Source organism: Moschus berezovskii, chromosome 9 (genome assembly GCF_049115385.1).
Source record: "Moschus berezovskii isolate FMDL1 chromosome 9, NW_MosBer_1.0, whole genome shotgun sequence".
In the NCBI taxonomy this organism is placed as follows: Eukaryota; Metazoa; Chordata; class Mammalia; order Artiodactyla; family Moschidae; genus Moschus; species Moschus berezovskii.
This window is the reverse complement of record NC_142468.1, coordinates 2,351,035-2,378,673: the sequence shown is the minus strand read 5'-3', so window position 1 is coordinate 2,378,673 and position 27,639 is coordinate 2,351,035. Positions and strand designations below refer to the sequence as shown.

The 27,639-nt window shown below is 49.6% G+C and overlaps 1 protein-coding gene across 10 annotated transcripts in view; it reads right to left on the bottom strand.

Annotated features, from left to right (window-relative positions):
* The window catches only part of FOXN3 (forkhead box N3), a 439,954-nt gene that overhangs the window by 187,016 nt on the left and 225,299 nt on the right, over positions 1 to 27,639 (bottom strand). For all 10 annotated transcript variants that reach the window (XM_055437276.2, XM_088839390.1, XM_055437272.2 and 7 more), the window contains one exon: positions 7,423 to 7,559. In XM_055437276.2, coding sequence (XP_055293251.1) covers positions 7,423 to 7,559 — 137 coding nt within the window. The remainder of the gene's footprint in view (positions 1 to 7,422; positions 7,560 to 27,639) is intronic.

Here is a 27,639-nt window from a genome sequence, read left to right as displayed (position 1 = left end):
CCCCTGTTCATTTTAATTAATTTAGCACATCCTTCTACATATTTAGCACAATAAAGCTTCATACTGATTTTTTAAATTTAATATTCTTTAAAAAAATTAAGCACACAGTTACAGTTCAACACATATGTTTTCAAAATACCTACTACCTCAGCATTTTTAATTACACTTACACAAATAAGTGTATTGACTATGAGGAGCTTTTAAAAAGCTATTTATGGTTTCCATCAAATACACTGCTTACAAGTAAATATAAGGAGTGTAATGTGTGGTAATGATGCTACTAATCTAGACTCTCACACTCACTCCTTATGCTTGACTGAATTAAAAGCTGCAATGACACAGCCATCTAACAATTAAACTCCTTCAATACAGTTAGCACTGACTTTATTTTGTGGCTTTGCAGTTGTCAACAATCAAATGCACATCACTTCGAATAACTGGAATGAAACATGTCTTATAAGCTAAAAAATTACTGGATGCTCTCCAAGCGATGAATAAGCTATTCTTGCTGAGTGCAAATTCAGCATTTCAGTGAGGGACTTAACATGGGCATGTTAATAAGCTTAACATTCTAAGGACTTTCTAATCTTCTAATTGTCTAAAAGGATGAGCTCCCTAAACACCTTCGCTTCCCACCTCCCCGCAAGGCCATGCCCATCTGCCATCACCAGGTCTCTCCTTCAGCCCAGGCTCCCTGACCTGATCGCTGATGGTGCCCTTGATTCAAACACACACTGACCGCGCTCTCAGCTTCTATATCCTTAGCAGGATTACTCTGCCACGTAGGCATTTTTAAAAGATTATGAAGAATAGGCTCAAAGCACACGAATAGGACAGCAGGCAGGATTTAAAAAAAAAAATAAATCATCCTTTTGCTGAGTCAACACTAAAATCAGCCATTTTCATTAAGACCCTCAATATCCAAAAGGCCAAAATCTTAGGGGAGGCCATTAACATATCTTCTGCGGTTCATTTAGCTATTCTGAAGAAGCAAAAAGAAACTTAAGGAGCCAAATTATAAGCTGAAATGTTCTGAATTTTATTTTTTAAAAAATTAGGTGAGAGCAATAGAAACTTCCTTGGAATGTTTTGATGTCGTAAACTTAAGTCATCAAAAAAAAGATCTTCAGACCTAGATCAGCAAATAAAAGTCTTGTGCGTGCTCAGTAGTTAAGTCAAGTCCGCCAGGCTCCTCTGTCCGTGGGATTTTCCTGGCAAGGACACTGAGTGGGTAGCCATTTCCTCCTCCAGGGGACCTTCCTGATGGGGGATGGAGCCCACAACTCCTGCAGCTCCTGCACTGCAGGTGGACTCTTTACCACTGAGCCACCTGGAAAGCTTTCAAATGTCTTTTAGGTTTTTTTAACTTTGTACGTGTTACAGAGAACATAAAATATGTTGTCATTATTTTTAAAATGAAGATATTTAAACAGAAATTGAAAGGTGAATTGGGGAACAGAAGTCCCCTCAATAGGGGTTTTCCTTCGTCTAAAGCCCAACCGTGGCTGGCCCATCACGTGGACCACAGGCATATAAGATGCTCAGATTTCCTTGGATGTACCAAGGAAGCACAAACCTGTAGCAGCTCTGGCTCTCAAATTAGGCATATTTGATTAAATTTCCTTTCTCTGGAAAAAAAAAAAAATCATCCAGGAAACTCTACAAACCATACTGTTTGATTCACTGTAAAACCTGTTCCCATTTATGGTGAGAGATGATTAAAATGTTTTTTTTTTCCTCTGTAATCTGATTTTGGATAGGTCCCTATCCCAGAGAAGATGCTACATCAGATCCTATAGATAACTTCTGAAAACAATCTGTTGTCATAAACACTGCTATGGAACATCCACTATTTACAGGGCATGAACCGAGTATTATCAAGTTCAAGGGCCCCACACGCTAAAGACACAAAATCATAAGACTGAGGTCACCCACTGCTGCTGCTGCTGCTGCTGCTGCTAAGTCACTTCAGTCGTGTCCGACTCTGTGTGACCCCACAGACGGAAGCCCACCAGGCTCCCCCGTCCCTGGGATTCTCCAGGCAAGAACACTGGAGTGGGTTGCCATTTCCTTCTCCAATGTGTGAAAGTGAAAAGTGAAGTCGCTCAGTCGTGTCCGACCCCTAGCGACCCCACGGACTGCAGCCTACCAGGCTCCTCCATCCATGGGATTTTCTAGGCAATAGTATTGGAGTGGCTTGCCATTGCCTTCTCCACTGGGGAACTGTTTATCTAACCACCAGACGTGGAGAGAGATTAGCAAAAGGGAAAAGCCCTAAAAAGTTGGTGGGACTGTAACCTGGAACAGAGTTTAAAATCAGAAGACAATTTGGCGGTCTTTATATCAAAAGCATTAAAATATGCATATCCTTTAACAAGAAATCCTTGTTTCTTGAATGAAGGAGGGGCAGAGGCACCAAACCATGAAAACAGGTAAGAGGACCTTCTGGAAGCAATGTGAAGCAAGAAACCCAAACACACCCTCTCCCCTCCGCTTTCTAGGTCTAGAGTCTGAACATCACGCTGGCGAAAGCTGGGGAAGGGAGGACGCTGATCTGCGTGGGCAGCTAGGCCTCAGGGACCCTTCCCGAGCACAGCTGCGGACCGTTCACGGAAATAAAGTTCCGAGGACCTACAGAGAAGCCCCTGGTGCAGCTCAGGAGACGCTGGGAAGGAGGGGGTGGAAGCTGAGCCCAGCTGGCAGCTTTCCAGCTGTCTTGTCGCGACGCTAACAGTTACTCCAAACGGGTCGGGGGAACTGTGCCTTCTACCCTCCATCGTGACAAGAGGACACGGACACAAAACTGACCCGCTCAACCAGTCTGTGCGCTGGGAACTGCTTTCTCCTTAACAGAAAAACTGCAGAGACAGCACAGAGAGTTCTCTTAGACCCTACACTCAGTTTGCCCGAAGTTTGCAGCCATGAAATTAAAAGACGCTTACTCCTTGGAAGGAGAGTTATGACCAACTTAGACAGCATATTAAAAAGCAGAGACATTACTTTGCCAACAAAGGTCCGTCTAGTCAAGGCTATGGTTTTTCCCGTGGTCATGTATGGATGTGAGAGTTGGACTGTGAAGAAAGCTGATCGCCAAAGAATTGATGCTTTTGAACTGTGGTGCTGGAGAAGGCTCTTGAGAGTCCCTTGGACTGCAAGGAGATCCAACCAGTCCATTCTAAAGGAGATCAGTCCTGGGTGTTCATTGGAAGGACTGATGCTGAAGCTCCAATACTTTGGCCACCTGATGCGAAGAGCTGACTCATCGGAAAAGACCTGATGCTGGGAAAGACTGCAGGTGGGAGAAGGGGGCGACAGAGGATGAGATGGCTGGATGGCATCACCGACTCAATGCACATGAGTTTGAGCAAGCTCTGGGAGTTGGGGATGGACAGGGAGGCCTGGCGTGCTGCAGTGCATGGAGTCGCAGAGTCGGACATGACTGAGCAACTGAACTGCATACATTATTCCTATTTAACTAGTTTTACCCTAATGTCTTTTTCCTGTTCCAGGAAACTATCCTTAGCAAAGCCCAACTCTTTGCGCTCCCAAGGACTGTAGCCCACCAGGCTCCTCTGTCCATGGAATTCTCCAGGCAAGAACACTGGAGTGGGTTGCCATGCTCTCCTCCTGGGGATCTTCCTGACCCAGGGATCGAACCTGCGTCTCTTATGGCTCCTGCACCAGCAGGCAGGTTCTTTACCACCTGTGCCCCCAGGGAAGCCCAGGGACCTATCCAAGAGATTCCATGTCTTCGTGGCCTCCTTTGACCTGTAGCAGCTTTTCTCAGACTTTCCTTGTTTTGGATGGCCTAACAGCTGTGAAGTCAGCTGATTGCGTATCTGAAGGATGTCTCCACCCACTCCCCCTTGGGGACAAAACCCTTTCTGGCATCTTTCTCAGATTACACTGGAGTTACGGATTCCGGATTCCGAAGAGGACAACAAAGGTGACAGTTTCTCGACATTGTATGAAAGGTGCATGTTGTCAACTTCACGTCACAGATGATGCTCGCTTTGATCACCCAGCCGAGGTAGCAACTGGCAGGCTTTCTCACCATACACTTCCTTTTCCACCCTCGTCTCCAGATGCTGCTCTTTGGAAGTAAGTTATCAAGTGCAGCCACTCAAAAGGTAGGGAGTTAAACTCCAATTCATTGAAGAGACAAATATCTACATAAATTATTTACAATTCCTCCATAAGGGGAATTTGTCTCTACTCTCATTTATTTATTTGAGCATTTATTTATATCAGTGTGGATTCATAGATACAGATTTTATATTTGGGGTTAAAATCCCAATGCTAAGCTATTTATTTGTTGTTCGAATTGTCTCAGCTTTGGCCACTGGGGCAAATTTGGGTAGACCTATTACATCCTTGTTTTCTGAACACTTCCTTAACGTTCTGCTTTTCCGTATTTTTATCAGTGAGATGCCTTACTTAAGAGCTGTGTGGCGAACTGTGTATTCAACCCCCACCCCACAAAATAGTTTCACGTTAAAGTCTTGGTTACAAGTACCTCAAAATGTGACCTTATTTGGGAATAGAGTCAGGGGAGATGTAATGATTGCATCATACTGAAAAGAGTGTCCCCGAATCCAGGATAACCGATGTCCCCACAAAAAGGGGAGCCATGGACACAGCACATAGGGAGGACAGGGCACAGTGCCCTGAAGACGAAGGCAGACGTCAGGGCGACGCTCCTCACAAGCATCCGGAAGCGGACCCGGGAGGACAGAGGCACGGGGTTCGGCGTGGCAACACTCAGTACTATATGTGGAGGTGGGCAAGGTCTGGGGGGCAGTGTTTTCAGATGCTTCGTCTTCCCTGCAGGGTTGCCAGCCACCTGCCGCTTGCTTCAGAGCACTCCTTGCCCAGCGCACCTGCAAGTCCTAGCAGTAACCGCCCATCTAGCACAATCACCATTTCAGACGCTGAGGACAGCTCCGTGAAATGCAAGTGCCTCCCAGGCGCCCCACGCAGCAGTCCAGGGGGTGGAGAGGTCCCCGGCGTCACAGAGGGTCCGGCCAGACCACGTCAAGCCATCACGCGCGGCCCGCTTAACGACTCGCTTCCTCCCTCTTCCATCTTCCCTAAGTCATGTCTGCAAGTGGCCTGAAGGCTTTAAAATGGAACCGAACACATCTCCATCAGCTGTACAGATACTGTCCAACCATCCAGCACTTTGGACCCTTAGTACAACTTTCCACACTAGAGGACAGCGAAGCCAGCTCTAAGCTTCAGATGAACAGACCGCAGTGCCCGGGAAAGAGAAAGTGATTTGTTCTTACAGAGTTAAGACAGGTAAGAGGCAGGCTAGAACCCGGTATGCCTTCTCGCCCCACATCCAGGAATCTTTACGAAGCTGAAATCTAAGCCCTGGCATGGGTAGAGACGGGAACTTTTGTTTCCCCCTCAGTCATCTGGGAGGAGAGGAACTGGATGTGACAGACTGGGATCTGGCGCGTTTTTGTTTGGAAATTATCTTCATCACCCAAGTTGCAGTTGGTCTGCGTTTCCACGCCTATGTTAAAAAATCAAATGAAGTCATTAAGCTCAGGCCAGCATGGAAAGCCTCTCTCCCGAGTGTGCATTCCTCGTGTAACCCCTAGAGCCCTACAATAATCCTTCAAATTATTCCATAATTACTATGCTTCCCCTGGGGTCGCATTTGGCAACAAAATACTGGTCTAAATGAACCAACGATATGACCCAGAGAATAACACTTATGTTCTTAACTTCTTAGAAGCAAAAGGATATGAAATACTTCCGAGGTACAAACTGGGAGCAAAGTGAAGGGTTTGCTGTGGGGCTTTGGAGGGGGAGGGGAGCAGAATGACAAAAGGAATGAGAATCTGGGAATTATTCCAATAATGAGGGCCATCCCCTCCCCCACGAACCTTTGTATATCAGGCCAGGCTCCACTCCAAACCCAGTTTCCTCCCATTTCAGGAGTGGCTATGGCCACAAGGAAAAAAACCAAGCATATGGCTCTGCCCTTCTGGACGTTTCTACAGCGTTGGCTGGGCTGGTTTGGAAAATCCCATTTCATCTCCTACAGCTACATGACCTCAAGTTGTCATTTCCAATAAAGTATGCTTCCACTGATTTTTATGAACATAGACAAAAGCTGCTACAACCTTTTTTCTTCCCCCCCAAATCTTTCAAACCAACTGCAGTTGCTACGTAGGGCTATTTGTTTCTAAGGCAACAGCGTATATCTAAGTACTCATGGCCTGTCCTTTTGCCAGGCAACAAACAGGCTTGTGATGCAACTGCACCTGTCTCAGCTACGCGTTACCATGGAGACGCTGCAGTTGCCATGGCTACCATCACGCTAATCGCCTAGCGAAGGCAGACATACAGCAGTCTTCTCAGAGGGCCCAGCTGTTCCTCTCCATCTCTTGCTGAAGAAGGATTGTCCAGGGCCTGTGATGGAATGCTTCTCAACCGGGATGCATAAGAACTTCATCAAGGCTGTTTCACAGGACCACTCCGTGCTCCCTCAGTCCAGGGAGAGAGCCCATAATGACGCTGGCTGTGAAACCACGGCCACCTACGAATTCACGCTGTTCCTCATTGGTACAAATGTGGAGCCCGAGGTGCACGTCTCCTAACTAGGTGGTGACAAGGGAAACATCTCTATACGTTAAAGAAAAAAACCACTTTTGGGGCAGCATTGAGGGACAGATGTCTAACCCAAGCACCACGCAAGAGAAAACCCATTTTAAAAACTGGTTCCATGCTTTATGGCTACTTTTATAGACTCTAACATTAACCAATCTTTTTTTTTTTAAGTGACAGGTTGCATAACCTCTCCTCCTATTCTATCTCTGTAAAAACGGCACCCGCGACCTCACTGTCTGAAAACAAAGGGGCATGTGAGGAGCAATCCAAGTCTCTATGGCCCTTTGCTGTTTTCCTAGAAGACGCAAACACCAAGGAACCAAAACAAAACGATCGCCCCGGAGCCCGGTCCACATGGAGACGGGAACGGCAACAACTCAGGGCGTCCTTCCCTCAGACACCCAGAGATACTCTGCCTCAGAGGACGGGAAGGCAGAAACTGCTCACCCAACTCATTCCTGGATGCCCAACCCTACACACCACCCCATGCTCAGATGCTGAGGCGGTCAAAGTTCCTGTGCAAATGTCTCTACCCAGGGAGACTTTATTTCACCCACCGCGGAGCCTTCCAGAAGGAGATGCATTCCTCCCAAGCAGCAGACGCGGTAAGGTTTGCAGAAAAGACAACAATGGGTAAGGCCTCCAAGAACAGTTACCTTCTTTCTCATTTTCTAGTTACTTTTAAAGTCACAGAGCCGATTATTTCAGTGCCTGTCTCTGCCAAAATAAGACAACTTCAGTAGACCAAAAAACAAAAAGACAAACACAAGGAACCTGGAAAAAAGAAGTCTGGCTTACCTTTGATATGCCTGAGGAGAGGCGGGAGGTGTATTGAACACATTCGAGTGTGGGTGATAAGGTGTCTTTTTCAAAGCCTGAATTAGATTTTGTCTATACTCTGGGTCTATGCACCACAATGACCCTTTCCCGATACTCTGCAAAGAAAATCAAAATAGAAATTATTAATACAGAGACAGCAACTATTGTGCAGTAAGTAGATGTGGGCTTCCCTGGGGGCTCAGACGGTAAAGAATCCGCTTGCACTGCGGGAGACCAGGGTTCGATCCCTGGGTAGGGAAGATCCCCTGGAGGAGGGCATGCGACCCACTCCAGGATTCTTGCCTGGAGAATGCCATGGACAGAGGAGCCTGGCGGGCTGCAGTCCACGGGGCTGCAAAGTCAGACACAACTGAGCAACTCAGCACAGCACGAGTAGCTGTACAGCTCTCGTCACAGTAACTTATTTATGTTAAAGTCTCTCACTTCTTTGTTAACCGCCTGCCGACCTTAACTGCGTGCTCCTGACCTTTAAACGCCATGCGGTGCACTTCCGTGTATGCACAGTAAGTTTGACAAAATGAACATGTTATTTCCAGGTGAGGTTGCGACAATATTGTCATTTTCATGTCCTGCATACCAAAACCCTCAGTTACCTTATTATTTTTCAGTATCAACTTTGGAAAACATGTATTCTCTTCTAAAAAAGGGAGTTTCAAATTTGTGGAAAACATGTATTCTCTTCTAAAAAAGGGAGTTCCAAATTTGTCAGCTATCAAGGGTGAGAGAAAGAGAGGGTGGAGACACCCTCAAAACTCCATCTCTGCTTTGAAAATTTGAGAGTTCGGTTTTCAAACCATATTGCATTGGTGCCACTTTACAAAAACAGAAAAGTAATCCACTTGTTTTCTTCCTGCTTACAAAAGAATGACGTTTAAGCTTCAAATGGAATTCTGTAATGACCATCCCCATGAAACAAGATCTCAGGCAGCAGTGGTCAGTCTTTAGCCAGAATCCAGTATTTGTTTTTTTGGATTCCTCAATTCTGAATCCAGACCTCAATCTTCAGAAGTGAAAAACTTTATAAAAATGCAAAGCTTATCAAACTGGTTCCAAGGAAAGCAGAGGACTTAGTCTGAGGCCCACTCTCAGTTGGAGGCTTGCGTTCTGAGCTCAGCATCTTATAGAACACATGGAAGCCCTGCCTCTATTACCCGCTGGAACCGGCTGCTCCCCTTTCAAGTGACCAAATGTACCCAAGCTGTTTGATAAGGTCATGTGTAAATGTTTACTGATTTGGAGAGAAAAGAAGTCAAATTATATAAACCCACACCCGCCCCACGGTTCCAGCCAACGGACCCTCTAATTTTCACAACTATTGTACTACAGAGAGATGCAGAAAGGAAACAAGAAAATCGTTTAGCGACTAGGCAGGCGGAAAAAAGCCCGAGAAAGCCCCTTAGAAGGAGAACAAAAAATAAGTTATTCCCCAAATCGAACTTTAAAAAGTGTGTGGCTCAGGCATCGGTCGACCAAACAGTCTGTTTACCAATGTATTCACAGAGCCCACTCACGTTCTTTGCACTCAACAGCACCAGTGCGCTGAGCACAGGGAGCTGCTCAAAGCCAAGGCCAGGGGCTCAAGCCTCCAGTCACCCCATCACAGTTGCAGGCCCGACCCCCTAAACACAGTCCCAGTCGGGCCAACCTGCCTGGGCTAAACACCAAAGTCCCCAGTTTAATCAGTCGGATGTTTAGAGACATGAATGATTTCAACTTTGGAAAATTCAGTGTCCTTACACGGCCTTTCCCTTTCATGCATACACTTTCGAGCCCAGAAGAGCTCACTTCTGAGTAATGACACTTCCTGGGTAAAGCAGGCAGGCCACCAAAAGACCAGACCTGGCCCTTCCATCCTGCCCTTGGAAAACAAGCTGTGCAGCATGGGACTGCTTTTCCAACCCCCATGAAGACAAGGCCCTAGACCGTGGGCTGGAGGGCCAGGGCCCACGTGCAACGCAGACACCTCTGCGGGGAGAGTATCTCGGTTCTGGGAACCACATGGGAGCTTTTGTTTTCATCACGGGTGGTTTTCAGGGTGGAGCTGTTTAACCCTACAGGGAGTAGAAATATGACAAAGAGAGGAAGGGAAATAACAATGGACCAAGAATGCGGCTTCTCCTGACCCTTGGTATCTTGTGGATTATACTACACTATCATTTACCAAAAGAAAAACGGAAAAACACCGCAGGACTGGGGTGGGAGAGGCGGTCCACAAGGTAAGCCATCCAGGTACCAGAGGCCGGAGGAGCTTTAGTAGAACACAGTCCTACGGCCAGGTGCTTCCTGTGTGGCCTCGGGCAAATGAGGGCCCTCCAGAAAGTCCTGGCTTCCTCACTGGCTGTCCCCTTCCAAGAGACGGCTGCGGGGCCTAGGAGGGCAGGCAGGGCCAGAACAGTGGAGGAGGAAAGGCACTCAGTAAATGGCGGAGGGGGTCAAGGACAACCCTTTTTGAACAGAGGCACAGAGGTGAAGCCTGCCGGACAATGCTTTCCATATCTGATATTCCCAACATGAAAGAAGCACCAAGGTCCAATCGAGGTGGCGGACGGGGCCGCCGTACACGGACCGGCCTGTGAGGGTCAAGCGGCAACCTGCCCCACGCCTTCTCACGGGCTCAGCAAGGGCCCTACGGAGAGCTTTCCCACTTCCTAAGACCTCCTCCATTTCATCACCCCTCACTCCTTGTTACTTGGCTCTGCTCTGGAGGCCAGTTCTGACCCCCTACTAGAAGTCTCCTTTTGCCCGGGTCTGCACGATGGTCATCAGGCTAAGGTTTACCTCCAAGCTTGGTCAGCACATGTTCACAGCATCCATTCCCTGCAGGCCTGCTCCTGGGGCCACCACAGTCCCTACCTTGATCAGTTCTGCATTTTACAGTGAGCCTGGCTGGGAACGGGGATAGATTTCCACAGACCAGACGCTAATGTCAATATCTTATATGCAGAATTTTCAGAGAGAAAAGAAACAAGCCTAAAAAGCGTCTTCAGGACACACCCACGGGGACACCAAGGATCCCTCAAACTTCTCCAGCGCTTTTCCACCAGAGAGAGAGCCACAGGCAGAGCTTGGCAGGAGCTGGGGGAGACTGGCCCCGCGTCTGATTTGCAAGCATTCTCCTTGGTCTCATGGAACAGCTCAGAATAGTAAAAAGGTTGACTTGAAAACTTTTAACATGGAAATATGCAGCGCAGAGAATGCTCAAGTTTACTCAGCAAGGAAAAATTACATTTGATGCCCCTCACAGGAGAGAAAAGGATGTAATTTGATTAGAGTTGTGTAGTAAGTTTGAGGGTCAGAGTTTTCAGAATTATATGCATCTCATCTTAAGAATATGGATTTTTCTTTTTATCATAACAGAGGATGGTGCACCATTAAATGTTAAGGAATTCAAAACAATAGGAGAAGAAAGATCTCCATTCATAGATCCATTTACATCTTGTAAAATATTTATATGTGTTTATAAATACACTTATATTCACAGCGGTAAAGACTCTGCCTGTCAGCGCAGCAGGTGCAAGAGATGTGGGATTGGGAAGACCCCCTCGAGTGGGAAACGGCGACCCACTCCAGAATTCCTGTCTGGAGAATTCCACGGACAGAGGAGCCTGGCGGGCTACAGCCCATGGGGTCGCACAGAGTTGGCTACAACTGAGCACAGTAGCAGCAACATATTTATATCGATATTTATATAAATATTATAAATATAAATAAATATGCTGCTGCTGCTAAGTTGCTTTGGTCACGTCCGACTCTGTGCGACCCCAGAGATGGCAGTCCACCAGGCTCCGCCGTCCCTGGGATTCTCCAGGCAAGAACACTGGAGTGGGTTGCCATTTCCTTCTCCAATGCATGAAAGGGAAAAGGCAAAGTGAAGTTGCTTCGTCGTGCCCGACTCTTAGCGACTCCATGGACTGCAGCTCCTCCGTCCATGGGATTTTCCAGGCAAGAGTACTGGAGTGTGTCGCCAGTGCCTCCTCCAATAAATAAATATAAATATATGTAAAACATTTTTATATATGATATATATTTCATATAGAATATGTATTTAACACAAAAAGTCTGTCAAGGAAGAGGTTTCTTATGCACACAAACACACACACGTAGTTTGAGGAAACGAATGTGCAAGGTAAAGGGAAAAAGAAGCAAAAACATACGGAAGAAGCCAAGCTGCTTTCATTAAAAAGCACCTGGAGAATTAGCAGACAATCCCTTGTTAGCAATAAAAACATCAGTACACAGCAGGAAAAGTAGACCAGGAGGACCCACACTGCAGAAAGGACTGGTTAGCGAGAAAAGTTAAAAACAAACGAGAAAGAGAAGAAAAACATCAATTAAACCTTCAATGTGACTTCGAGAGATGACCTGCTTTTCCCTGAGAGGTCAGGACCCAGCACTGCCCCTGGCAGCCCATGAGCCTCTCCCATGTCCCGCAGCTCAGCAGACCCGCACGGGTCAGCCTGCCCAACACCCGGCCTTCACTGGGGGTCTCTTCACTGGGCTGTGCCTCAGTAAGGTAAGGACCGTGCTTTAAACACTGTTTACAAACCAAGGGCCATGCTACGTTAACGGGGCATGCAGCTACTATAATCGGGCTTCCCAGGTGGCACTAGCGGTAAGGAACATGGGTTGAATCCCTGGGTCGGGAGATGCCCTGGAGAAGGGCACGGCAACCCACTGCAGTGTTCTTGCCTGGAGAATGGACAGAGGAGCCTGGCGGGCTACAGTCCATGGGGTCGCAAAGAGTCGGACACGACGAGAGCAACTTAGCACACACGCTTCCTGGGCTCTGGGTCCAAAGAGGGCGGGAAACACTGTTCTAGAACGACGGCCTCCATTCTCTTCCTCCTCATCACTTCTGAGGGACAAAGCCCTCCTCCAGCAGTGCTGGAGGACCCCCACACGTGGTACCCGCACGGGGCGGGGCCAAAGAGGCAAGACCCACAGGGGCGCTGGATGCCCGTGTGGTGAGTCGGAAACAGTCCCCTTCTCTGCACGTTTAGTTTTATACTGGAGCACAGCTGATGGACAACACTGTGCTGGGCTCAGGCGAACAGCACAGCGACTCAGTCACAGGTCTGCATGCGTCTTGCTCAGATGCTTTTCTCAGTCAGATGGTGACATGAGATGGAGCAGAGTTCCCTGCGCTACACGGGAGCTCCTTGTTGGTCACCCATTTGAAATATGTCAGTGTGCACAGGCCAGGCCAGAACAACCCCTCTGGATGCTTCTGGAATGCCAATTCCATGGGTGTTCCCCACACCGCCCGCTGCCCTCCACTCCCGCACCCGTATGGTACCCACTGCGCACCAGGCACCATGGGGCATGTTACCGAAGACAACGCAGAAAGGCCACTGCTCTCTTGAAGCGGGGACCCTGGAGGGGCAGAAGACAGGAAGTCGAGAGACACACAAGGAGAGCACGACAGACCACGATGTCCGCCGTTGGGAACAGAGGCGGCAGGCCCGGAGACCCGCCCGTGCCGTGTGTGAAGAACGAAGGAAGCGGAGGGGCCCGGGAAGGCTCTGCAAGGGCCCGACGGCTTGGCCCGGCCCGAGGGGGCCAGGTGGCAGCAGCGATGGGGAGGGCGGGGAGGGCGGCTTCGGGGAGTCCTTGGGAGCAGCGGCGCGACCCGGTGATGGATGAGACGTGGCAGGTGAAGAAGAGACAGATGAAGGCTTGATTCGATAAGTAGGTCAGAGGCTGGGCTGGGCTGGGGAGACTGGGGGCAGAGGACCCGCGTGAACACAGCCTCGGAGACGTCCATGGGGGAAGGGCTGCTGACAGGACACACACCACTCTCTTCCTTCCGCTGTCACCGAACTGACTCTGACCTTAGTAAAGGCAGGTCGCACACAGAAAGGCGGGCCGGAGGTGGTCTGGCTTTAGAGGTTTCCCATCAACAGATTCCTCTGCAGCCGGCACTGGTAAACATTTTCTTAAAGGATCAAAACAAATATCTTAGTCTTCATAGGCAGACAGTCTCTGCCACCAACTACTCACCTCCGCCACTACAGGATGAAAATAACCACAGGCATGGCTGTGCTTCCAGGACATTTAATTTGCAGAAACACAGGCCATGGGTGACTGCTGCCTCCCTGCAGCTCCTGCCCTTGAACCCAAGGGTCAGACTCAAAAGCTCCTATAATTTCAGGAACGTGAAACCACGACAGGGGGTCTTCCCAGGCTAAGAGACTTGCGGGATTGGATGGGGAGGGGTTGCCATCTGCAATCTAAGCCAAGAGTTCTGCAGGGAGGGGCGGGAGGCGGTCTGGACACACTGCAGCAGGTGAGCCTACCGTGCATGACAAGGACGTGTCTGCTGAGCCACGCATAACCACGCTTTCTCTGGAATCACTGTGTGCGTCCACGTCACCTTCCCTCTCTGGGTCCCGGGTCCTCACGTATAAACAAGGGGGCAGACGAAACCAGCCCACGGGCTCCTAAGTCCGTGCTTTGAGGATGTGTCACTACAGGTTACTTAGCACACCAGTGCCTTCAATTCCCCGTCTCATCTCCTCCTAGCTTCCCAACACATCGGCTCTTCTGTTCTGGGCCTGCATCAAGCACCCATAAAGTCAGCGAGAAGCAGATTACTGTGTTTTCAAAGGGTGGCCCTCACTCCATTGGCACAGACCCTGGAGTCACGGAGACTTGAAAGCAAGCCCTGTGCTGGGTCTGCCAGCTGTGGGGCCCTGGGCAGGTGACTTCACTGCTCTGAGCCTCAGTTTCCTCACCTATAAAATGGAAAGGCTTTAACTACACTGCTTCACAGGGCTGTGGCAAGGATTAAATGAGATAATCCTGTGCGTGGCACATAAAAGCTCAACAAATCCTGCTCTCCTGATCACAATGGTAAAATATTAAATAGCCAGCATTCCTTGACACCAGGCTCCAAAAGCAGCAGGCCCTGCCCTGGCGGAGGAGCTCTTGCCAAATTGTGAAATAATGCAGATTTCATCCACAAAAAGTCACATAAGGTTATTTGTTTTCCACTGTCTGATTAAGGTGGAAGTGAAAGGCTGAAGACAGAACAAAGCAGAGCCCTGGGCACTGGGGTGACGCCCGGAGGGATATGAGACCTTGAGGAAGGCCCGCACTGCTGAGTCTCGAGTCGCTTCTTTGTGCACCGATGCCCCTGGGTGCCAGGCCTGTGTGGCAGCCCAGTGCTGCCCAGGAGAGGTCCCTGCTCTTTAGAGATTAGCCCTCCCACCTCCAGCGGGGAGAGGCCTGCCCTGCACGCTGCCCTGGGGGCATAGGAATTGATTAAGGGAATGAAGCTGGGTGGGGCAGAGCTGCCATGAGCAGGAGGAGCTGGTCTTGGACGTGGGAAGGGGCTCCAAAGCCGCCCCTTCGTTCTCTGGGTCTGGGGGCTCAGGCTGGAAACTGAACCTGACAAGGTACACACGGTCGGCCCCGAAGACACCTGGAGCATTACAGCTGGGGCGCCTGACCTGACACTGCTCATCAAGCGGCCTTTTTGCCCAACACTACGAATGTTTCCCAGGTCCAGGAGACAAGCATGAAAACGGCCAGGTGTGCTCACTGGAAACGGCCAGGTGTGCTCACTGCGGACGACGAGTTCACCCGCCGGGCCCTGCAGCCCCCACGGGCCCTGCCTTTGGGCTCCTCCTCCAGGTCTGGGTCCTGCCAGGCTCCTCAGGGAGAGACGAGGTGGGGAGTCAGGGGGCAGGCGCTGAGGCTCTCAGAGCCCCGTGTCCCGCATTCCCACAAAACTCCTCCTCAGGACCAGACCAGAGGCTCGGACCCAGGCTTCGGTGGGTCACGTGCCCACTCCAAAGTCTGTGGCCCGAAGCAATGGAGGTCCCTCGTGCCTCATTTTGAAACAAGCAATTTAACAAGACTTGTAAGCAGGATACAAGGCAGGGTCTGTCTGTTTAGGATGCAGAGCCTCCAGAAAAAGACGACAACGCGCAGCGGCAGGTCCGGCCCTGCGCAGCTCGGTCATCTCCGTGTCTCTGCGCCCGAGACAACGCCTGCCACGGAGGAGGAGCTCAACAGACACTTCTGAAGAGACCGCACAAGCCGGCCAGCGGGTTACACGTGCGCATGCGCGCACACGCGCACTAGTCAACGGGAGACATGCGCGCGCACACATGCACGCATGCTAGCCAACGGGAGATGCGCACGCACACACACACACACACACATGCACACTAGTCAATGGGAGACGCGCGCGCACACACACGCCGGCCAACGGTACATGCACGCGCGCACACACACACACACACACACAGTCAGGCCAGCTCACACACACACACACACGCACGCTAGCCAACGGGAGACGCGCACACATGTCGGCCAACGATACATGCACACGCGCACACACACGCACACTAGTCAATGGGAGACGCGCACGCACACACGCATACTAGCCAAAGGGAGACGCGCACACATGTCGGCCAATAGGGTACATGCACACGCGCGCGCGCACACACACACACACACACACTGTGTCAGGCCAGCTCACACACACACACACACACACTCTGTCAGGCCAGCTCCTCCCGAGGACCCACCCTGGGCCAGGCTCCCTGCTCAGCACCCCCTCCCACCCCCGGAGGCTGCCCCGGGAACCCCACAGCCCCTGGAGACCGTGCTCCCCCAGTCTTCCTTGTCCCTCTCCCAGCGGAGCCCCAGGACAGGCTCCCTAGACTGTCAGGAAGGTGGGAGGCACACACGCCTCGCAGACTCTGAGCAGTGAGGGAGCATTCCAGAACGCAGCTGCACAAAGGAGCGCCCGCCTGTGCGGCCCTGTGTCTCCTGCAGCTGCTGTGGGTCACCAGGAGCTAACCACGTGTCCTCCGAGGCGGGCAGTTTCTCCACCTACACACCGGGGGTAAAACGATCCTCGCCCCGTCTCCCTGGGCTGAGAGGTGGTAACACGCAGAATGCGCCTAACACCACCGCCAGCATGAGAAAGGCGCTGACTCAGTTTAGTTCTCCTCCCTGTCAAAGGACATCACAGGGGAGTTTAGGAGATTCTGGAAAAAACAGAGAAAAGTTATCCTAACAAGTGACACCATTCCACTTCAAGATGCTCATTAGCCCCCTCTGTCCTAAAGTTCTCTAACTTATAATCTAGAGACGTCGGGGCGGGGAGGGAGGGGGTGTAAAGTTTAAAACTATTAAGCAAACGATCTGGAGAACCAGCCAGGTACCAGAAACAGGGAAGGAGAGAAAGAGGACAACGCTGACCACGAGGCATTTTTTTCTGGATAAGTCATCGGTCATTTCCCGTAACGAAATACACAGTTACTCCAGAGGAAAGCTTTTTTTTTTCTTTAAACACATTTGGATTTCCCAAATGACTTGCAGTGTTTTAAATGTCCCACTTGGCTCTCTAAACACTTTGTTTTCCAAAAGCAGAAGGAGAATGAAAAGGAGAAATGACACACCTGGGCCAGACAGGAGCCTCTCAAGACCCCGAGACTGGGCCCCAGTCGTGCTTCACTCTGGGGAGGGGTCTCGCAGGCGGGCAGGGCAGCCCCAGCACCACCACCCCAGCTCGTGGGTGCCAAACGCTGGACACAGAGCCCCTGCCTCGCAGCCCTGGCTACCTCCAAGTCGCTGACAAGGCTGCTTCTGAGCCTCAGGCCCACAGACCTCTTCCACTCACGCAACCACCTTGCTATTATTCTATAGACGTAGTCTAAAAGCTGGGAAGCTGGAACCAAGATGAACACACCACTTGCACAGTAGTCAGACACATGGGTTCTCTGATGAGGCTCTTGCACAGCATTCCTCGACTGTCTCGGAAAACCCCCTCCTGTCCCCGAACATCCATGGAGATGGGGGAACAGAGGTGGCACTGATGGGGAAGAAACTTCGTAGGCACCAGGAAAAGGCTTCATCTCTGGGAGAAGGTGGACAGATCGTGCGTGTGCTGAATCAATGCAGGAAGAATCAGTTATTTCCTTGCATTAACACCTAAACGAAACCAAAACCGCCCCAAACCAATCCACCTCCAGGAGAAACCTGGCGGGTGGAGCTGGGTGGGGTGGGGTGCCAGAAGGCGACCCGTTGCCTGGAGTCTGTGACCGGCGGCCCCTGCCCTTCAGGACTCTCTCCTCCGTCACTTACTGCCGACCTCCACGCCCATCACTGACTCCCACGGGGGCTGGGGAGGCCAAAGGGAGGGTGATTCTGAAGCACACCAACTCGGGGAGGCCAGCAAAGTGTTTGGGCTGAAATGAGTTATTTTTGGTGCTCTCCAGACGACTGTTCTCCAACTGCCAAAGGCAGTCCACAGCCAGTCAGCTAACAACAATCAATAACAAGGTGATCACCAGAACACCTAAAACACACTTATAAATCCTGTCAAACACACCACGGGGAGGTTCTAATAAAGAAAAGGGAACACACACACACACCCCCTCATACTCAAGTCTGAAAGTCAAAGAGTTGGCATCTTTAAAATCACCGTTTTTAACCAACTAAATCTTGGGATTTTCCCAATTCATTTCACCAATCTGTCCTTTGGGGTCCTTCTTCCACTTCTGAAACACCACAGTATTACTGAGGCGGGATGAGACGGAATACAGACACACGGAAGTTTACAAAAATTTCATACATTCCCAAACTCACAGGAAATATAAAAAGCTGATGGTCTTATATACCTGTAATGCCAGCCATGTCGGAACACTTCAAAGAGCAAAATAACTATTCAAATAAAATCAAAAGATGCTGTAGCATCAAACCATTCTATCCTCCCACCCCATACACACAGAGACAGGATTTATGGATAAACAAATTCTCCATGACCATTTGATTGCTAATAACTTTATTAAAGAAACAAAGACACACAAATTTACAAGGTTGTATTTGCCACCTGATATATTAACACAACAGGGAAAGACGGTATGGGATAAAGTTGCCGGGAATGTGGAGATATTCCTTTTTTAAAATAACATTGTCTGCATCACACCTACCACCTTAAAGTTAAAACTGCATAAGTAAATTGCAGAGGCTACACGGGAGAACATACATTAGGTTGCCTTTTTCATGCTTTTTTTGTTTTCCAGTTTAAAAAGCAAACTGACTTAAAGTTGGTAGGAGAGGAGATAAAATTCAGCATTCAGTACACTGACAGAAATAAACATTTGGTTATTTCAAAAGTTCGAGGAACAGGAAAGAATCCTCACAAACACGCTGTGAAGAGGGAGGAGCTGAGAGCCGGCGCCAGCTCTGGATGAACCAGCACTCGTCCTGGTACTTCTGCTTTTTAAAACGGGGCTCAAACTCTGCAAATGGCAGTTAGCGCAGTGACATCTCACGGAGGGTGGCCAGGGCCCGCGTGGGTCTGACAGACGCCCTTGGTCGCACTTCAGCCCGCGAGCCGCTTTATCTTCTGGTTGTCGCAGTTACTCATCTATTTTTAAACGCTCCAATATGATCTTATCGAGCAGGCACATATAATTTGATCACCTTATTTCCATAACTAAAAGTTGTTCAATGTGCCCAGCCAGGTAAGAGTTACGGTTACAGGGTGTCTGTGGACTAGGCTGGAGCTTAACGGCTGTGGCCTTTTATTTTTAGAAAACTGTCACAAAGCCCCGCTCAGGGGAACGTGCACGCTGGGCTGGTCGCTGGTGGGCCGGCTTTGTGCAGAGTGAACGCTGGCCTTGGGGCCGATGAGACACCCACCCTCCACTGTTGTTCAGTCTCTCAGCCGTGTCTCTTCGCGACCCCACGGACTGCAGCATGCCAGGCTCCCCTGTCCTTCACTGCCTCCTGGAGTTTGCTCAGATCATGTCGAGTCAGTGATACTATCTAACCATCTCATCCTCTGCACCCCCTTCTCTCCCTGGTGGTCCTGAAGGGGCCTGGGGGGAGTTCCTAGGCTGGGAGTCCAGGTTTTCACCACAGTGAGTTGCTATAAGCAACTTGGCCCACTAGGAAGGAGAAATTGCCTTTACATTGCCTCTAAATTCTAACACACGCCTCCCAACTGCAAAGGTCACTGGTGCGAGGGCATCAGCTATGAACTTAGAATCTGAAGCCATCCCTGACCCAGAAGGGGACGCAACAATGGCCACGTGACCCTTCAACAGGTGTCGTCAAGACACGGACAGAGCTCGTGGGGCCCCGGGAGCAGAGGGCGTCCAGGACGACGGCAGGTGGAAGCCGGCTCACCCAGAAGTCCACAGGATCCGCGTGATCAAGCATGAGGCAGAGGGGGAGGAGAGACACAGTCAGCCAAGGACCTGGTCTTGCGATCAACGCTGAAGAAGAACATAAGTGAACAGAGTCCCCCAAAGACTTGCCGACCTGGACCCTAGGAACCACACAAAAGCACACGGCTCCCTGGTGCCTCAGTGTCCCCTCCCGGCCTCACAGTCTCCCTGAGGCCCACTGGACAAGGCACTTGAACAATGCAGGGGGCACTGACCCCGACCCCTCACACGCAGTCAAAAATCCTTATGTAAGTCTTGTTGCCCCCAAAGTCAACCACAATAGTCTACTGTGGACCAGAATTACCGATCACGTATACAATTAGCACATATTTTGTATGTCTCTTAATTCTCCCGAAATTCCTAGGCTATACAGTTCATCTGAGAGTTTTTTCAAATGGTCACAGATCTCTAAAATTCTTTTTCCAACATATTTATTGAAAAAAAAAAAAAACCTGCATATAAGTAGACCCTTGCAGTTCAAAGCCCTGTTGGCCAAGGATCAGCTTGTTTGAAAGGCAAGTGACAGCCTTACGCTCATCATGGTCTCATTCCCATTGTCCCATCGCTCCCACAAACTGTGCTCCCGGAGGTCCGACCCCAGGGAGGGGCTGCCACCTCCGCGCCTGCACGGCTCTGCCACGAGCTGCACATCTCGGTGAGAGCGTGTGCGTGTCACCTGGAGAGGCCAGTGTCCACATGGAGCACCGGTCGCCAAGGGGACCCACCGGGGCCACAGCACAGTGACCTGGGAGATTCGTCCAGGCCCACGGGGGCAACCTAGGACAGCACACCTGCTTCTGCACGCTTCTGAGCTCAGCTGCGGACTCAATGTGACCTGAGGTTCAGAGCACGGAGCACAGCCCTCGAGAGAGTCAACCAGAAGCTCAGGAGGCTCATCAACAACTGGCGGTCACACCAGGCGACATGAGAGCCGAGCAGACGCCGCGGGAGAGAGCCCGCCAAGAGTTCTGCGCCACTTGACTAGGATGCATCGGACGGAGAAGTGGGGGACAGCGGCGTCTCATCTCACGGTGCAGGAGGCCGCTCTGCCCGCTGCTTCCTTGGTCCTGAGCTGGGGCTCAGGCAGGACTCCTGCGGCCAGCATCCCATCTCCCCATGTGGGAGGGGAGACTCGGGGAAGCGAGGCGCGCTGCCCAGGGACGCCCCAGGGCCGCTACCAGTGGCGCTTGGACCCGGCCTCATGAGTAATTAAGATTTGGAGAAACAGCCAGCCCTTGATTACCCACGGGAAGTTTATACCCAGGGAATTTTAACTCACTCAGGACCCTGCTGAGTAACCTGGCCTAAATGTCAGTCCACCGTGACGGTCGTGACTCCAGCCCCCACACTCGAGCTGCTGTAGGGCTAACCGTGATGGCCATGACCGTGAACACTGACCGAGAACTGACCAGGTGCCGAGCACCGATCTAGCATCCATGCGCATTATTTCATCTAATTCTGCCAACAAACCTGGCAGGTGCCTAGCAGCACGGCCCTACAGATGAGGAAGTGAACGTCCAGGCAAGTTAACTACCTTGCCCAAGTCTGACTCGGGAGCTGTGCACGTCACGACCAAAGTCGCAGTCTGTGAACCAACACCAGCAGGTAGCAGCCAGCTTCCGTGACACCCTATCACACATTTCTGAGTCAAATCACAAAAAACTGGGCGGAACACCAACTGAACCAAGTGACGTACATCCTTAAATGTGAGTGTGTCTACAAATGCTTTCTGATACACACACACTCATGTTCCTTAATTGCTCGTGTCTGATGAAAAACAGTCCAAAGTCACTATTGTTATTATCACGATTTGTTATTTGCGTGGCTGGCACGTGACCCTCGGCAGACAAAACATGACCACTTCATTTGTAGAGCAAATTTCAAAGGGCGATCAAGCATCTGAGGTGTCCTGAAGCAACCCAAGGAAGCAATATGAGAAGAGTACGTCTGTTTATGGCCAAGAAAAAAATGGCTCCAAAAACCTAGGGCTTCCCTAGATCTTGATCAGTGAGAAGCAGAATCAGCCTCAATCTTCTCAGTTGCCTCCATCTTTCCACCAAATCATATTGTTTCCAGGAGAAAATCCAGCCTCCTGGAAATGCCTGCAAATCTGGAAAATCAGAGCGGTCGGACAATCTGCAGGACGGTCTGTACCAAGACAAACAGCATCCCACAAAGGCAGGCGTCTTGTGTACGGGCGTCTCAATATTTTTATCCCCTCCCCTCCGGGTGGGGTCCCAGGTCTCTGAACTCACCTGGCAGGAAGGAGATTCTTAAAACTGTGTGCTACTTCAGAGAAATTCTCAAAGAGAATTAGGAGAGAAAGGGCTGTGGTTGGATGGGCAAGCTCTAAAGTGGATGAGAAAAAGCTGAACTCCAACATCCTTTGGCTGGAAATCAACACAGGATTTATTTGGCAACATAACCACAGCCCAAAATTACACTCAACCTCTGGGGTAAGGTCTACACAGGTAAGATCTACACGGCCTGTGGGGTCCACAAACCACAGGGAGGATGTGATTCACATTTCTGACAAGTCAAGTCCTTTGGTCACCCGACGTGAAGAGCTGACTTACTGGAAAAGACCCTGATGCTGGGAAAGACCGAAGGCAGAAGAGGGCGACAGAAGATGAGATGGTTGGACGGCAACACTGATTCAATGGACGTGAACTTGGAGAAACCCCGGGAGATGGTGATGGACAGGGAGGCCTGTTGTGCTGCAGTCCATGGGGTCGCAGAGTCGGACACGACTTGGTGATGGAGCAAAAACAATGCCCTTATAAGTACAGAATAAGTACTTAGTGCATCTCTAAGGCGCTGTTACCCATCTTTTAAGACAACAGAAGGAAATGTTGTACTTTGGGTGTTTCAACCGTGTAGCTGTTCCCCGAAACAAATACAACAAAAAGGTTACCCATGTCAGGAGCATCTCCTCTCACACGCGACACCCCTGAGGACCCCTCAGAGCTGGCAGGAGCTACCGGGTGGGAAGTGCCTCCCAACATCTACACTGTGGCCAGCCTGTGTGACGGGCTCCAGGAGCCCCGGGTCGGAGAGACTCTCCGCACCCAGCAGAGCTCGTGAGATGCATCCTGTTCAAAAGCCCAGCTCTGCCTTTTGCTTTTCCACAGGGAGCCCTGGGAGCAGGAAAGCTCTCCTATGCGAGGGATCTCCCCGGGTTTCGTACCATCCTCCAGGGACAGGAAAGTAATTCTCAAACGCTGGAAAACAGACCGAAAAGCCTAGCGGGACAGAGTCAGTGGCTCTGCAGAGGGTGGTGCTGCTGCCGTCTCTGGGCACACCGCACTGCCTGCCGTACAGCGCGCTCCACGGGTCGGTCAGCTCCCCAGCCAGGGACGGACCTGCATCCCCTGCAGAGGAAGCGTGGCGCCTTAATCACCGGGCTGCCAGGGAAGAGCCTGTTGAGGCACTTTAACCTCAGAAGAGACCCTCAGATACGTTTCAGAATCTCCACCGCGATCCACCCGCTCACTGGGAGCCCCTGCCTGGGCTGAGTGCACACACGCACTCAGGGCCCGTGGGGACCAGTGCATATTTCCTGGTCCCCTCACTGTGGACCACACAAAAGCGCTAGACAGACTCCATCTGCCCTGCAGGCCACGCCGCGCCCCGCACTCTGCTCAGAGCCCCGCGAGGCTGACATCATAGACGTGCGCTCAGTCTCCCGGGGCCGCAGACCTCCAGGGAGCCCCCTGCAAGAGAGGCTAGGAGGGGCGGAGACCGAGGGCAGGTATTTACCGCGCCCCCCAACCCCCCAGCCCCGGCTGCACCCCTCTACCAAATGCCACGCCCTCACTGAGGGCCCACGACCTCTGCTACTTTCTTCCCTCCTTCACCTTTGAACCTGAGCGTGAGGAAAGTTCCCCAGGGCAGCCAGCCGGCCCCAACTCCCCGGGGGTAGGACACCATCCTTGCTGGGTTCCTGTACCCCTGCCCGCTGCTGCCAACGAGCCTTTTATTAAACACCCCTTGGTGCCTTCAGCTGGATGTGCCATGTGTCTCCTGCCAGGACAGCGACTGGCACAAATAAAAACCAAACCCATCGCTCTAGAATTTCACTCTTGGAATCTACTCGCCACAACATACGCACGTTGATTCCCGTGCAATTTCTGCAAGTCACAGAGGACAGCGTCCAGCAGAGGGGAAAGCGCCGCAAGACTTCCATCCTAAGCTACCCTACTGTGTACCTTGAAAGCACAGAATTCATCCTCGTGAAAAGTGAAGCAAGCTTTCCAACATGAAAACTCGATTACAGGATTAGAGAAGCATGTTGCTGCTAAAAATATTCTCTGCAGAATTCCTTTACAAGCGCCTCATCAGTGATCTCTACTGTGTTTTGGAGTCACTTTAACCGTGCGTAAGGACTGCAAATAGGACAACAGAGTTTGCTGGGAACTTTCCAGTTTTAGAGCAAATTAAAATTGCATCTAAGGTGAAACATTTTGCACAGTAGGTAACAGCTCTGTGCTATGAATTCAATTCTAACAACAAGAATATAAAATCAAGATCTCTAAGTATTTAAGTCCTAAAAGTCAACCTCATCCTGAAGACCACTGGTGTTCTGGACGGTCAGGATGACCTACAGGAAAATAAAAAACAAACCAAAGTTTCAAACTGACAAACTATGAGCTGTCTTGGGGCCAGGGGTGGGGCTCTCCAACAAGCCAACAAGATGTAATAGGGAAAAAACCAACCACTGATAATACTGATCTCAGTTCTTCAATCACTGAGAATTCAAATTTGAATTTGAAATGATTCAAATCCAGTGTCAGAATCTACAATGTTCAAGTGAAAGTCGCTCAGCTGTGCCCGACTCTTTGCGACCCCATGGAGTATACAGTCCATGGAATTCTCCAGGCCAGAATACTGGAGTGGGAGCCTTTCCCTACTCCAGGGCAATCTTCCCAACCCAGGGATTGAACCCAGGTCTCCCACACTGCAGGTGGATTCTTTACCAGCTGAGCCACAAAGGAAGCCCAAGAATGCTGGAGTGGGTAGCCTATCCCTTCTCCAGGGGAACTTCCCGACCCAGGAATCAAACCGGGGACTCCCACATTGCAGGTGGGTTCTTTACCAACTGAGCTCTCAGGGAAGCCCATAATGTCCACAATGTCCAAAACAAAATTTAAAAAAAGGCTTTTAACAAATTACATGTAAAGCAGGTGTTAGCAATGTATTTTTTTAAAACACTGAAGGTCCATTTCAACCAGGGCTCTCTGTAAGGAACAAGCCTGAACAACTTCAACTAAAACCAAATAATGAAAGGCTTATCGTAGCTTCTCCGCAGACCTGGGTTCCAGCGGTGAGGCGTTGGTTACTTTCCCAGGGTTGAGCCTGTTGTGACAGGTCCCGGAGTTTCAGCAGGTGAGAAATTTTGCAACAACTATTAAGGGAGGGAACTCGTAAACAAAGTCTTTTTTCCCGGGAAACCGTGATGAAATCCAGACAGCACCGCCTTAGCCCTCTCCTTGCGGTCCTACACAGCACACAACAAAGTCACAATTTAACATCCACTCGTGAGGCGACGTGATCAACTTCTGTCTCCCCTCCGCTAACACGTAAACTCTCTGAAGGTGGGGTCCACTTCCGTATCTACACGAGTCGGTGCCAACTCAGACAAAAGTGCTCAACAGATTCTCCAAGTGTTGAAACCGCACCTTCCACAGCAGGACTGAGAAAAATAAGTTTGAGCGTTCACTAAATATACTCTTTCACAGGATTCTAACTTTGGAACTAAGAAATATTTTGCTATTCAAAATAAAAATTCAATGGAAGGAGAACAATGCAAGTTAAAATCACATGATATGACAACATGCCCATGGGAATCGCTAAAATTAAGAACATTCGAGACGTCGCTGGTGGTCCAGGGACTAAGACTTCAAACTCCCAAAGCAGAAGGCCAGGGTTCGATCCCTGGTCAGGGAACTAGACCTTGCATGCTTTGGTTAAAGATCAATGACCCTGTGTGCCACAGCTAAGATCGTGCACAGCCAAATAAATAAATCTATTAATTGAAAAAAAGAGCACTGACAAAGCTGAATGCAGTCAGGATGTGAAGGATTGAAATGCAAACTGTTGGGAGGGATGGAACCCAGCACAACTACTTTGTAAACCAGTTCAACATTTTCTAATAAAATTAGCAACATTTCCAGGGGACCCAGTGAACCCACTCCTAGATGTTTACCCAACTGAAATGAATGCATCTATCCACACAGGCTCGAACAAGAATGTCCACAGCAGCTTTATTCATGATCCCTAAAAACTGCAATCAACGCAAAATCCACCTGCTAGTGACTGGATAAACAAATTATGCATCTCCATAAAGTGGAATATTACTCAGAAAGAAAAAGGAATGTGTTCTTGATACACACAACACCTGGGATTCTCAGAAACATCTCGCTGAGCAAGAGAAGCTGAAACAAAAGTATACAATCCTATGATTTCACTTATGTGAAAACCTAGAAAAAGTAAAATTAATCTACTGGGAAAAAAAAAGACATGAGTGGTTGCTGCAGGGTCTGGGTGGAGGAAGAGGAGATTGCTTCAAAGGGGTCGAATATCTCGGGTCGTTAAAACGTCCTGATCTCCACCGTAGTCGGTGGTTATACAAGGGTATATATATATATTAGTCAAAATACTTTCAATGGGAGCATTTTTGTACAAATTTATTAAATCTTGCCTCAGTAAAGTTGATTCAAAAAAGAAAAAAAAACATAACTTTAAAACAAAACATAAAAGCAAACAAAATAACCTAACTAGAGGATCAATTCGGCAGTATAATCTGACAGGGAAAGGAATTCTTTCACAAGGCTTTTGAATTCAATACTGGCTGTGCTTTCCAGTGGAATATATACAAAGAACAAAATGAACTACAAAGAAATACTGTGTTTCCATCAGAATTACATTACTAATAGTAACAGGCAATATAATTTTGAAACTATATGTCTCATAGAGTTCAGCAAAAAGGACACGTCAACAGCATTAACAGTTATTAGGAGCCAAGCAAAGGGTTATGCTGAAGCTAAAACTCCAATACTATGGCCACCTAACACGAAGAACTGACTCATTTGAAAAGACCCTGATGCTGGGAAAGATTGAAGGCGGGAGGAAAAGGGGACGACAGAGGGTGAGATCGTTAGATGGCATCACCAACTCGATGGACAGGAGTTTGCGTAAACTCCGGGAGTTGGTGATGGACAGGGAGGCCTGGCGTGCTGCAGTCCATGGGGTCGCAAAAGAGTCAGACACAACTGAGCAACTGGACTGAACTGAAAGAGTTATGAATACAAAATCAAAGACTGAAACCCACTGAAGTCAAAAGCGATTTGGAAATACCCATAAACTCATGATTCTAGTTATCCTTAGTTTTGTCCACTGAAAACAACAGCCTAGCCACAGTGCTAGCATTCAGATCTGGTTTCTAAATACTATTCTCCACTAAATGGAATTGGAGCTTTGTTGGAGAAATGGATGATTCCATGTCTGGAAATGGAAAGGATATGATGAGCCTCAGGCACTTGTGTGCAAGACAGTACTCAAAGGCTAAACAAGGCTTGTTCAAGCCAGTTGCAAGGTCCTACTGGCCAAGTCTGGGATAATTTGAGCATTAAACAACATTCATAACTGATTATAAAGCACATCTGTAACTGATTATAATTGACTAAACAGAAACCTATGAATCCATAGCAATATTCACAGAGAGAAGTGTATCTGTCAGCATCAGCGGCGATTATTCCACCAATCCTTTTCCCTACACCTTGGTCATTACAGTTTCCGTTTTTGGAACTGTGATGCCAAGTAATGATCGAATTAGAAAAATCACCATTTTGCAACTCCCCAGTGAAGTAATTCGGGCAAGAATCATCAATGGATATAACACAGTGCCCAATTATCTCCCCATAGATCACAGGCGACTTGCCAAGCGAAAAACACAGCGTCCAGTGGAGAGACCCGGCATCAC